The sequence below is a fragment of the Eriocheir sinensis genome, unplaced genomic scaffold, assembly GCF_024679095.1.
Source record: "Eriocheir sinensis breed Jianghai 21 unplaced genomic scaffold, ASM2467909v1 Scaffold1336, whole genome shotgun sequence".
NCBI classification, from domain to species: domain Eukaryota; kingdom Metazoa; phylum Arthropoda; class Malacostraca; order Decapoda; family Varunidae; genus Eriocheir; species Eriocheir sinensis.
In genome coordinates, this window is record NW_026110669.1 from 25,122 (window position 1) to 37,893 (window position 12,772).

At 42.6% G+C, this 12,772-nt stretch overlaps 1 protein-coding gene across 1 annotated transcript in view; it reads left to right on the forward strand.

Annotated features, from left to right (window-relative positions):
- The first annotated feature begins 224 nt into the window (after positions 1-224).
- Positions 225-12,772, forward strand: part of LOC126989849 (general transcription factor IIF subunit 1-like) — a 40,282-nt gene continuing 27,734 nt past the window's right edge. Inside the window, exon 1 of the mRNA XM_050848469.1 lies at positions 225-342. Within this exon, the coding sequence (XP_050704426.1) occupies positions 325-342 (18 nt within the window). The 5' untranslated portion in view covers positions 225-324. The remainder of the gene's footprint in view (positions 343-12,772) is intronic.

The window sequence follows — 12,772 nt, forward strand, 5'->3', positions numbered from 1 at the left end:
AGTTGGAAACTTCTGCTGTCAATGAAATGATGATGAAGAGAGAGAAATAGTTTATATAACAGTATATTAATACTGTTACGACTGTCAATGTATTTATATGATTTTTATGTGAATATATGTCCCTCTCCTTATACTGTATCTTATTTATTTCCTCTGTTTTATGTCTACTTTGATGATGTTTATAAGATATTAATGTTGGAAAACCTTTATTTATCACAGAAAAATGTGCGGGTTCTTCGGAGCAGCAAGCCCCTCCTATCGCTACGCTCCTTCAGTTCCTCAAACTCACGCAAATCAAGTGTCAACAAACAGCGTCCGTTCAAAATGCAGCTGCCCGACCTGGTGAGTTACCGCTTATCAAGTTTATTTTGCTGCCTACACACCTTTAGGAGACACGGGGCTGATGGTGGTAGGCTGTGGGTGTGTAGATGTGTAAGGGAAAGGAGAAAATGAGTAGTGATGGACAAGGAATAGAAGGTAAAGATGGCGCAAAAGAAGTGCAGTACTTGTTGCGGGAGTTTCTCAGCTCACTTTTTTACAGGGCACTCTGTTCTCTGTCAACTGTGTCTCACCAGGTAGCATCTCGAGACAAGACTGAAGGAGCAAGAAGAGAAAATGGAAGCAGGTCAGAATAAAATAATAGAGCTTTCTCGCCCTGTTGCCTCCTTGCAGGAATTCATCCAGGCTGACGTTGCTGTGGTGCCTAACCCTTCTGTCATGAAGAGATTTTCTGTTCTCTTTTTCTATTGCTCTCTCGGTCTGATACGTCCTCTACGCATATCGAAACACACAAGAAATTAATCACAACAATTAAGGAGAGGGTATTCCCTGGCGACCAGCGTGACGGGAGAGCCACTCCTTACCGAGTCAGCCAAAGAGGTACCCCATTCGCTTAATGGGTTATGGGAGGCTCGCTCATCTGGCCATTGCTGCACTACACTTCTCCCATCGCCCCCTTGCCTTCAGCAGTACTGTCGACACCAGCGGACGACACCACGCAGCAGGAAGGTGGTAGTGGCACTACCCATAATGGCTTCAACGTCGTGAAGGGAGGAGCCAAACCAGCCAGATAAGCAATTTATTCTGTTCATTGCTTCAACAGGTTTGCCATTCTGGAGGAGGAGGACGAGCAGGAAAGCACCTTCCTGGTGGACGACTCCATGATTCGCCCGCAGGTTGTTGAGTTCTGCAGCAGAGTTCCTTGTCAAAGATGGAACTATTGCTATCCTGGTGCTGGGATCAACGATATAACAGCTGCTCCTGAGATCTTTCCCCAGGCTACTAATGATTCACTGTTTGTTATTCACACAGATACCAGTGATGTCTGCAGTGTCCGGTCTGAGGAACTGCTGGAGAAGTATTGTAGACTTATCCAGCAGTACAAGGTGAAATCAAATAATGTTCTCATTTCATGTGTTCTCCCCAGAATGTCAGATGCTTTGGTCTTTTACAGTAGGGCCTTTAGCCTAAATAACAGACTTCAAACTCTTTGCAGGGAAATGGACGCTGGCTACGTAAACTTTTGGGATCAATTTTATGGCATCAGGAGTCTATTTCAGAAAGAAGGACTCCATTTGTCTGCAATCGGAGCGGCAACATTTGGGAGGCTGCTTCACGGCACTGTTCTAAACTTTAGAGCAAAAAATGAGTCGCGCGTTCAGACCCCGTCCACTTAAATACAGATAGTTGTCATGCGGCCACCACTTCACTAAATCGGAAAACAACTAACAACTCTGTTTCTCGAGTTATAACAAAAGACAATTTAAGGGTTCTTAGCTTTAATGCTTGAAGCTTAAAGAAATAAGATCGATGAATTGAAGTGCCTAACTAAAACAGAAGACTTTGATGTAATTGCTGTAACTGAAACGTTTATTGACACCGCTAATAATAGCTTAATTTCTCAATATAATATAGATAATTTTATATTTTTCAGTGAAGACCGAGTTAATCGTAGAGGTGGGGGAGTGGCTCTTTATGTCAAAAGTAGTTTACAGCCCGTTGATAAAACACCAGAGGACAGTACCGTAGAACACTTGAGCGTGAGTACATATACCGATCAATTGAAAATCAACATATCCGTCACTTATAGGCCTCCAGGCCAATCACGCGAGGATGATGAAATAATTATAATGTTTTGCAAAGAACTCTCCAAAACATCAGTGATGAGTTGATTTTGGGCGATTTTAATCTACCGCATATAGACTGGCAGACACTCACGGGATCTGAGGGTGAATTGCACAGGATGTTAGACTTCATTGAAAATAACTGCCTTAGCCAAATGGTTAGTGAACTAACGCGTGATAATAATGTTCTTGATCTTGTATTAGTAACCCAAGAGAACTTAGTTGACAATGTTGGCATTGGCGAACACCTCGGATCATGCGATCATAGACTGGTGCGTCTCGACAAAGAGCTCAAACAAGGATTGCAAAGAATAAGGTATTGGTTCCCAATTTTAAAAGAGCAGATTTTGAAAGAATAAGACAGTCATCAATGAACTTTCAATTAGTATCCAACATCGACGTCGAAGAATCTTGGCAAGACTTTAAAGCTCGATTACTAACTGAACAAAATAAATCCGTGCAATCTTGTGAAAAACGCCGTAAAGTTAAAAATCCTCCGTGGTTTAATAATGAAATTAAATTGCTCTCCAAAAGAGGAACTTGTTATATAGGCAAAAGAAAACCGATAACTCTACCGAAAATAGTACACGGTACTACGAAGCAAGACGACAAGTCAAAAGTTTAATCAAACAACAAAAGAGATTCGAAATGGGATTGGCCCATTAACTGATAATTCGGGCAATATGGTGACAGACAGCCAACTCATAGCGAACACGTTAAATTCTTATTTCGCCTCGGTTTTTAATAGTAATTCTACCAATACTGCTGCTGTTCCTAACATGATTGAAAATCCTTGTCATATCCTCCCTGACTTTGAAATCAGTACAGATGAGGTTCTCAGAGTGCTGCAGTTACTTAAAACTAACAAAAGTCCAGGACCTGATAAAATATACCCAAAATTACTTAAAGAAATAACAAGAGAGATACTCAGACCTTTAACAATGCTGTTTAATATGTCTTTGCACCATGGTATCGTTCCTAGTGATTGGAAAATGGCTAACGTAACACCCATTTTCAAAAAAGGTGACCGAAAATTACCGGACAATTACAGGCCAATCAGCTTAACTTCAATTATTGGTAGATTATTTGAGACAATTATTTGAGATAAAGTAGTTCACTGCCTAGAGTGTAATTCGGTAATCCTGGACTTGCAACATGGTTTCCGTAACAACAGATCTTGTTTGTCGAATCTATTAACGTTCTATAACGAGCTCTTTGTAGTCTATGATGTTTCTAAATCACTTGATATTATTTATTTGGACTTCCTGAAAGCGTTTGATAAAGTCCCACACTACAAGTTGCTTCTTAAAATCAAGGAAATAGGTATCGGGGGTAAGCTTCACGAATGGATCAGGCACTGGCTAAGCAATAGAAAGCAAAGAGTTGTAATAAATGGAGTGACCTCTGAGTGGATGCCAGTCACTAGTGGTGTCCCCCAAGGCTCTGTCCTGGGACTCGTTCTCTCATTTACATCAATGACATTGACCTTGGTCTCAATTATTTCATTAGTAAGTTTGCAGATGACCCAAAAACCGGCAATGCGTTACTTACGGAATGTGACAGGTGGAGCCTACAAGAAGATTTGCGTAAAATATAAGATTGGTCAGTAAAATGGGAAATGCCTTTTAATATAAACAAGTGCCAGATTCTGCAGGTTGGATCTAGAAATATAAAGAAGGACTATGAAATATGCGGCGTTAAAGTTAAAGGCGTTCACTCGGTCAAAGATCTTGGCGTCGCAGTCGCGTCTAACCTCAAGTTTTCCCAGCAGTGCAACGAGTTCGTTAAAAAGTAAACAGGATGATAGGTTTGGTTAAGAGGAATTTTTCATTCAAGAATAAAGATGTTATACTACCTTTGTATAATAGTTTCGTCAGACCTCATTTGGAGTGTGCCGTGCAGTTTTGGTCTCCCCACCATGTGAAAGACATTGCTAAATTAGAAGGTGTTAAGCGTAGAGCAACCAAGATGATTCCTTCATTATGAAGCAAACCCTATGAGGAAAGGCTGTCACATCCAAACCTGTTTTCTCCTGAAAAACGCCGCCTCAGAGGAAAACTGATCGAGTGCTTTAAAATACTTAACTGTTTTACCAACGTGGATCTGACCAAGCTGTTTGTGATGGATGATTCGACGCGAACGAGAAATAATGGCGCTTAACTCAAATGTAGACGAGTTCATTCAGATTGCACAAAATTATTCTTCACTAATGCTGTCGTTCGAGATTGGAACAGATTACCACCATCAGTGGCGCAGTGTAACTCGATTGCATCGTTTAAGAATAATCTTGACCGCTATCTCCTCCATCTAAATGTTCACTAGGTCAGTTTCAACGCCATGGTGGCCGCATAACAACTGTCTCTTAGGTTTAGGACAGACCACCTAGTTTGGGCCTTAGGGCCTGTGTGGTCTGGTTATCTATGTAATTCTCTCTCTCTCTCTCTCTCTCTCTCTCTCTCTCTCTCTCTCTCTCTCTCTCTCTCTCTCTCTCTCTCTCTCTCTCTCTCTCTCTCTCTCTCTCTCTCTCTCTCTCTCTCTTATTCATACACACACACACAAACAAACGAACAAACTAACACACAAACAAACAAACCCACTCAGCCACAAACACGAGAAAAAAAGAGAGAGAGAGAGAGAGAGAGAGAGAGAGAGAGAGAGAGAGAGAGAGAGCACACCTGCCAGGAGAGGAGGAGGAGGAATGAGGAAGAAGAGAGTATTAGGGAGGACCATGGGGAGTATGTAAACAATAGTAGGCAGGAAGCAGGGACGTGCACAGGTAGGTTGCCCAGGTTGTCTGAGCAACTGCCGTTTTGCCCTTCTCGGCTGATGTTGCCCTTCTGAAAAATAGTGTTACGAATGTGTGTATTTTTTCCTAATATTATTTCCTCCAGGGACGTTATTATAGTCCCCGTTTTCTATTTTTACCCTCCCTCCCCTAGTGCTGTTGCAAAAGTAACCAATGATATTTCCGCTTCCAACAAAACATTATTACACTGAAATTACCTATTTAAATATAAGTATTCATCAATCTAAAATTATTTTAACTATTTTCTCACATTTGAAAACTTATAATATTAGCTATCTAGCTAGTTAATTCATTCCCGCCAAAACGTACTTGAAGCGTCCCTCGCGGCGTCACAGTCACTTCCCCCGCGACCGTCGCGACGCCTTCACACACATTGCTTGAATTTAGTTTTAGTCGAGAGTGCCAAATCCAACAAGTTTTTTTGTGGATTTCTTTGCCGTTGTTGAGAGGCTGTACACATTCCTCACCATCTCCACATAGCGACATGCTGCTTTTGTTGAAACCCAAAAAGCCATGAATGCTGACCAACGTGTCCTGGAATTGAAGAGGCTCTCAGACACCCGCTGGAGCTGCAGGGAGGATTCTTTGAAGACAATTAGGAAAGTCCTCCCAGCTATCCTGCAATACCTGAAAAGTCTCAGAGAGTATGACCCCCCCGATTTGGCTGCAGGCGAAGCTAAGATGCTGTTGAGCAGCATAGATTTTGAATTTTTGCTCTGCCTAGAGATAGCAACGCCCGTGTTCATGGAGACATCAGTGGCTTCTAAAATCCTCCAGCAAAATGACCTGGACTTGGCTGCTGCTTATGCTGTTTTAGATGGTGTCATGAAGCGAACAGTGGAACTGAGGACAGACAGTCAATTCTCACAAATTTACAGCACTGCCACAACAATCGCAGAGGAACATGACATAAACATTCCAGCAATCATTCCTGGTAGGCGGAGAAAAGTCCCTGCCAAGCTAAAATATACCTCTAAATCTGCTACATTAGATGATGAAGCTCAGACCTTGGAGGAGTACTACAGGGGAAGACTGTACTACACGTTTTTGGACAGACTGAGACAAGAACTTGAAAAACGATTCTATGGAGAAGGGAAGACTCGAGAAATAGTGATGTCATTGCAGAGACTCACTGATCCAGAAAAGTGGGTGGATGTCAGTGGCAGCCAAGGCGAAGACACAGCACGCACACTTTGTGCCTTCTATGGGCTTCAGGGTGAAGAGGCCAATCTGCAAACTGAACTCAGGGTCTTTCATGCAGCTTACAAGTGTCAGAAGACAGTGACAGCCATGCTGGAAGTGTTCAAGGAAAACAATGCAGACATCATTTTCCCCACCCTATTCAAGCTGACCAAAATCTATGCCACTCTGCCAGTCTCCACAGCAACAGTGGAAAGGTACTTCTCGAAGCTTAAGCTAGTTAAAACCAGGCTCAGAAATCAGTGTGGTCAAGAGCGGCTGTCTGACCTCCTCCTCCTGGCCATAGAGAAGGACATAGAAATAAACAAACACGAGGTCCTGAAGATTTTTGTTGACATGACTCCCAATAGACGCCTCCTCTTTTGAACGTTTGCACTGTCAGCATATCCCTTATGTAAATATGTATATGGAAGTAAGCAAGTTTATTTTTTTTCAATTTACCTAGAAATAGTGAGCTCAAGTGCTGAATTTTTGTTTTTGCTTATTTGTAATATTCTAATAAAGACAGTGTGCATAAAGTGCAAAGCCTGTTAGGGTGTTTTGTTGTTGTTGTTGTTGCAGTTTGTGTGTGTTGGGGTCGGGGTTGCCCTTTTTTCAGGTTTGAGCAACTGCCCTCTAAAATTCCTGTGCACGTCCCTGGCAGGAAGTGTCAAGTAATTATAACTAATTAACCAGTTTATGATGGATTCTTCGAGCGGCTTTCATATCCTCTATACGCAGATTGTTAAGTTTTTCCTTTCCACAAGCTGATCCATTTTTCATTATTTTAATTCTGCGGAATCTTTGAAAATGAGGTTTAGTATAGCTATAAACATGCACAGAATGTGTGGTGTTCTTACAGAGAGAGAGAGAGAGAGAGAGAGAGAGAGAGAGGTTGAAGGAGAGAGTGGTGGTGAATGAACAGGGAGGGAGGAGCACTGAGCATGTTAAGGAAAACAAAGAAGGAGGAGGAAGAAATGTTTAAAGAATTGGAAAAAAAAGATTAGGAGGGGAAGTAGGGGTGTTTGGTGCTCTCTGAGAGTAAAGTAGGATTCTCAGAGCTGGTAGGGATGGAATGTGTGTGTGTGTGTGAGTGTGAGTGTGTGTGTGTGTGAGTGAATAAAGGTGCCTACACACCAGGAATCTTTTTATAACAACAATGTATCCCAGATGTTTCTCAAGTGTTTTGGTAAACCATTGGGATACGTTTGAATACCCTCAAAGGAACACAAAGGAAGAACAAACAACAGCAGACCTGCTGGTCCTTACGAGGCTGTTTGTGACAAGCTACACTAACTATCTAATCAAAGGTGGAAGATGAAGGACAGCAAAGGCGAAGGCTCCTCCCCCCCCCCCCTATCCCTCCAGCCAAAGCTGGCAGGAAAGGAAAAAGAACCATGCAGCATGGAAAAACTGCATGGAAATTATGTAGGAAAGAGGAAAGAACTACCATTACTGCCACCAATAACCGGGCGATAAAAGCGGACAAGGACACCAGTATTAGTATTCGAAAGAACTTAACGTTATTACGACAATGAGTAATATCTTAGTTGCTGGTTGGATTCAAAACACTTGTCTAATCTATTCTTGAAGGCCGTAACTGTTGTACTATCAACGACATCACAGGGTAGAGAGTTCCAAACATTAACAACTCGATTGAAGAAGAAGTGTTTAGCCTCGTGCGACGAGAATCTTTTACCACCTATCTTCAAATTGTGATTTCTTCTTGTTCTATTTGATCGATCAATTGTAAAGTAATCTTCCGCATTAATATCACTGAATCCTTTAAACATTTTAAACACTTCTATTAGATCGCCTCGCATTCTTCGTTTTGATTGACTGAATAAACTTACTTCTTTAAGCCTTTGTTCATATGATAAATTTTTCAACCTAGGAATCATCTTTGTTACTCTTCGTTAAACCTGTTCTAACTTTTCTATGTCTTTTCTGTAGTAGGGAGACCAAAACTGTACACAGTACTCTAGACGGGGTCGAACCAATGAATTATACAGTTTTAATATTACTTTTTCTGATTTATTATTAAAGACTCGTCCGATGAAGCCAACCAATTTGTTTGCAGTTTTAACTACCTCTGAATAATGCTGACCGGGCTTTAAATCGCTTGATATAGTGATTCCAAGATCCATTTCTTTACTTACTGCAGAAAGTTGTTGGCCATTCATTACGTACCGAACGCGATTGTTATTTTTTCCGATGTGCAACACTTTACATTTGTCAACGTTAAATTTCATTTGCCATTGATTGACCCAACGTGCAAGTTGATCCAGATCTGATTGTAAAGCTTCTTCATTGAGTGTCGCAGTTACTTTACTAGCAATTTTTGTGTCATCAGCAAATTTTGATACCTTGCAAGTGAGCCCATCATCGATATCATTAACATAAATTAAGAGGAGCATGGGGCCAAGCACTGATCATTGAGGTACGCCGCTTCTGACGTCGAGCCAGTTAGATGTAACACCGTTTAGTTTCCCTTTGTTTCCACTCAGAGAGCCAGTCCACAAGCCAATTGTGAATGTTACCCGAGATACCGTGCGCCAATAGTTTGCTGAGCAATCGTTGGTGGGGGACCTTATCAAATGCCTTTTGAAAATCCAGATATATGATATCTACTGATCTGCTTTCATCGAACACCTCAAAAACATAATGAAAAAAATCAAGTAAGTTAGTTAGACACAAACGTTTACTACGGAAGCCATGTTGCGAATTATTTATCATATTATTTTCTTCGAAGAATTTCACCATATTGTCGCGAATGATAGTCTCCATTAACTTACAAACAATAGATGTCAGGCTAATTGGTCGATAGTTTCCTGGATGAGACTTGTCCCCCTTTTTGAAAATTGGTGTGACATTTGCAAGTTTCCAATCTGACGGAACTTTTCCAGCTGTTAAAGATTTATTAAATATGATGGAGAGCGGTTTACAAATTTGATGTTTGATTTCTTTTAAGACCCTAGGGGTAATTTTGTCTGGACCAGGAGCTTTGCTTACTTTGATCTTTTCAATTGTGCGTAAAATGTCACTTTCTACGATGAGCATGCCACTTAACATCTATTCGGTCCTTCTAACCTCCGGCGGTTGAGGTGATAAACAATCTTCGTCGGTAAAAACGGATGCGAAAAAGTTATTTAGGATTGAAGCCATTTCATTTTCATCGTTTGTGTGGTTACCATTATCATTAGCAAGCGGTCCGATACCACAAGTGAGTGACTTTTTATTATTTACATAGCTAAAAAATTCTTTAGGATTAGATTTACTCGTTTCCGGTATATATTCTTCAAGATTTTTCTTGCTTCGTTTTATTAATTTCTTGGTTTCGCGGCAAATTCTGTCCAACTTTAGTTTGTCAGCCTCACTCTGGGTTGATATGTATCTACTGTATATGCGTTTTTTAAGAGATAGGCTATTTTGAAAAACGTTACTCCACCATTTCGGTTTCTTCTTCTTAGTACAACGTCTGTTGCGATAGGGTACGCATACGCTTATGGCATTGTTCAATATTATGGTGAAGGCCTCCCAAGATTTATTAATATCTGTTTCCGTCGAAATTTCAGTCCAGTCAGAATTATTTAGAATTGATCGTAGTCTTACGAAATTCGCTCTCTGAAAATCAGGCACCTTTTCTTTGCTAGGAGTTACTTTATTTTCTTTCATATTGATGCTGAATGTGATTGTTCGGTGATCGCTAGAACTAAAAATTGGACCAACATTTACCTCGTTAACTAGATCAGCTGTCGTTGAAAAGATAAGGTCAAGTATATTATTTTCCCGAGTCGGTTCTTGAACATGTTGATGTAAATCACTTTCTAGTAAATTTGTGTACAGGTCGAGCCCTGTATGACAGTTCAACGGTTCACCCCATCTTTTCACTGGCAAGTTAAAGTCCCCAACAATTACTGCCTCGCAACTGCTACTTGTTTCTAATAATAATTCACTTAATGCGTGGTCGATATCAAGAGTCTGCCTTGGTGGTCTGTAGACAAGTCCAACTACTATTATACGAGATTTATTTTTAATTTCAATGAAGACCGTGTCTACATTGGTTATAATATCTGTTTTCACATATACTGGATGGAGAGAGTTGTGTATATAAAAGATAACGCCTCCACCCTGTCTGTTCTCTCTTTCATGACTAAAGATGGTATAACCCGGTAATCTATATTCTGCAATGAAATCTCTATTCGAAGTGCCTATCCAAGATTCTGTGACTCCGATGATGTGATAATTATTTGTAGCTGTGAGGACTTCTAAGTCTTCATATTTGTTACGTAGGCTGCGAGCGTTTACATAGCAAGCTTTAATGTGATTCGAGTCGGGGGTTTTGTGGGTTGAGTGCTCCGTTACGGTGGAGCTGCTGGTGTTCTCGCCTCCGTGTTTTTTGGCTTTCGAAGAGCCACTTGGTCACAGAGCAGCCTCCCGAAATGGGCTGCTCCAACAGGGTTTAAGTGGATGCCATCAGGAAGGAACAAGTCTGAATCGTAGTAAAAATTGTTCCACAAGTTAGCGAACTGGACGTTTTCTTGTGAGCAAAGGGACTGAAGTCTGTTGTTTGTGCTGAAGGCCTTACTGTAAAAGCTAGATTCGGCACCGACCCTCGGGAGGATTCCTGAGATTATGATGTTGCTGGCATCCGTTTTACGTTTATACTGCTTGATCATGCGGCGTTATACACTCAACCCTCGATTTGCCGGACCTCCATTTGCCGGATTTCGGATTTGCCGGACAAGAGTCCGTGGGGTAAAAAAAAAGAAAAAAAGTCCGGGACAAGTCGATTTCAAACTACCGCGCCAGACAAAGTTCGCAAATCGGGCACTAGATGGCAGCGCGGGCGGACATACACGTCTAGTACTGGACTGTACACAAGTCTGCCGCGTCACACGAGTGTTGTGCTTACGTGCTTGTCGTGGATACACCTCTTCTTCACAACGATGCCACCCAAAAACCCACCAAAGAAAGTAACCAAGCGTACAGCTAAACCTGTGCACCTTTCTGTGTCGCAAAAACTGGAACTTTTACGTAAAATAGATGGAGGAATGAGTGTTGCCCAAGTCTGCGAGCTGTTGTAGAAGGTAATATATTATATTACAGGACAGTATAGGACAGCTATGCGAGGTGTAGTCCGGGGGTGGGTTGTGTTTCCCGGACATATATAGGATAAAGTCCGGCAAGGGGGTAGACCCCCGGACATTTTCCATTGCCGGACATTTGCCATTCCCGGACAAGCCTTCCCCCTTTTTAGTCCGGCAAATCGAGGGTTGAGTGTATATCTCAAGCAGTTCCTCAGAACGGGTTGTCTTTACGTCATTCGTCCCCGCGTGAATGACAAAGAGGGTGTTTCGGTCGGCATTTCTCGTGACATCATCGCACGCTGCGGTGATGTCATCCAGTCTGGCACCTGGATAGCAGTAACGTTTTCTGCGGCCGTTTGATGAACGACCACAGAACTCGACCAGCTGGCCACGCACCATGGAGTCCCCAACAAGGTGAGTCTCAAACTCATCCTCCATGGTGCCTGCCAGCAACTGGAACCTATTGAAGGTAGTGGGGGTCAGTAAATTCTTGGTTGCCTGGTTCGGTTTGGCTCCATTCCTTACAGGTTGGAACCCGACATCCTGTGAAGCAGGAAGAGAAGCGTTAAGTGGGGCAGGCTGGAAGATGTCCTGTGAGGCAGGCTGGGAGTTAGCCTGTGAAGCAGGCTGGGGGTTAGCCTGTGAAGCAGGCTGGGGGACAGCCTGTGAAGCAGGCTGGGGGACAGCCTGTGAAGCAGGCTGGGGGACAGCCTGTGAAGCAGGCTGGCAGTTGTCCTATGAGGCAGGCTGGGGCTTAGCCTGTGAGGCAGGCTGGGGGTTAGCCAGTGAGGCAGGCTGGGAGTCAACCTGTGAGGCAGGTAACACGTCCTCCCGTGAAGCAGGAGATTCGTCTGGAGAGGGCACAGTCTCGGTGGAGGGCCTCTCCACCATTGATGGTGGAGTCACTGCCACATTATTTGAAACAAATTCCTGAAGGGCTTTGAATTTCTTTTCAAGATCACTATATTTGACTTTCCATTCAGTCACAGCCTTCTGAAGTTGTAATCTTTGAACGCAGAGGCGGCAAGTTTTACTCAGCTGGAAGAACTGAGCTGCAAATCGTCCGGGACAGATGTCACACTTAAGGTTCGAAGGCATTGTTATAAATTTAAGCGAGTTTACAGTTTGGGCAAATATTAAAAGCGCTTTCGAAATAACTAAAAGTGTGACCATAAATTGAGTTGGATAAAAATTGTACATGGAAATTAGATACTGCTGTGTTAGATGCCTCCAACACTGGGAGTTCACTCCCACAGGGTCTTGAAAACGCTTCAAAGACCAATCGTTTGTCCTGAGCCTCGGTCACGCGAGAGACTTTCACAACCCGGCACTTTTCAGCTATTGTCCTCGAAGTTTTGTCCCATAGAACGGGGCCGGCGTAGTCACACAGAGCAGAGCTGGCAAGGGAGGAGAGGAACCAGCAATTCGTTCCCACTTTCTGAAACGTCTAACCCAACTCTGCGACCCTTTCGAGGGGAGAAGCTGGGAGGTACAACCTCAAATGGCCCATGGAAGACATCTCTTTTAGGAGAAAACAAGAACCAGCTGTTATGCAGAATAGGGATGGGAGTAGC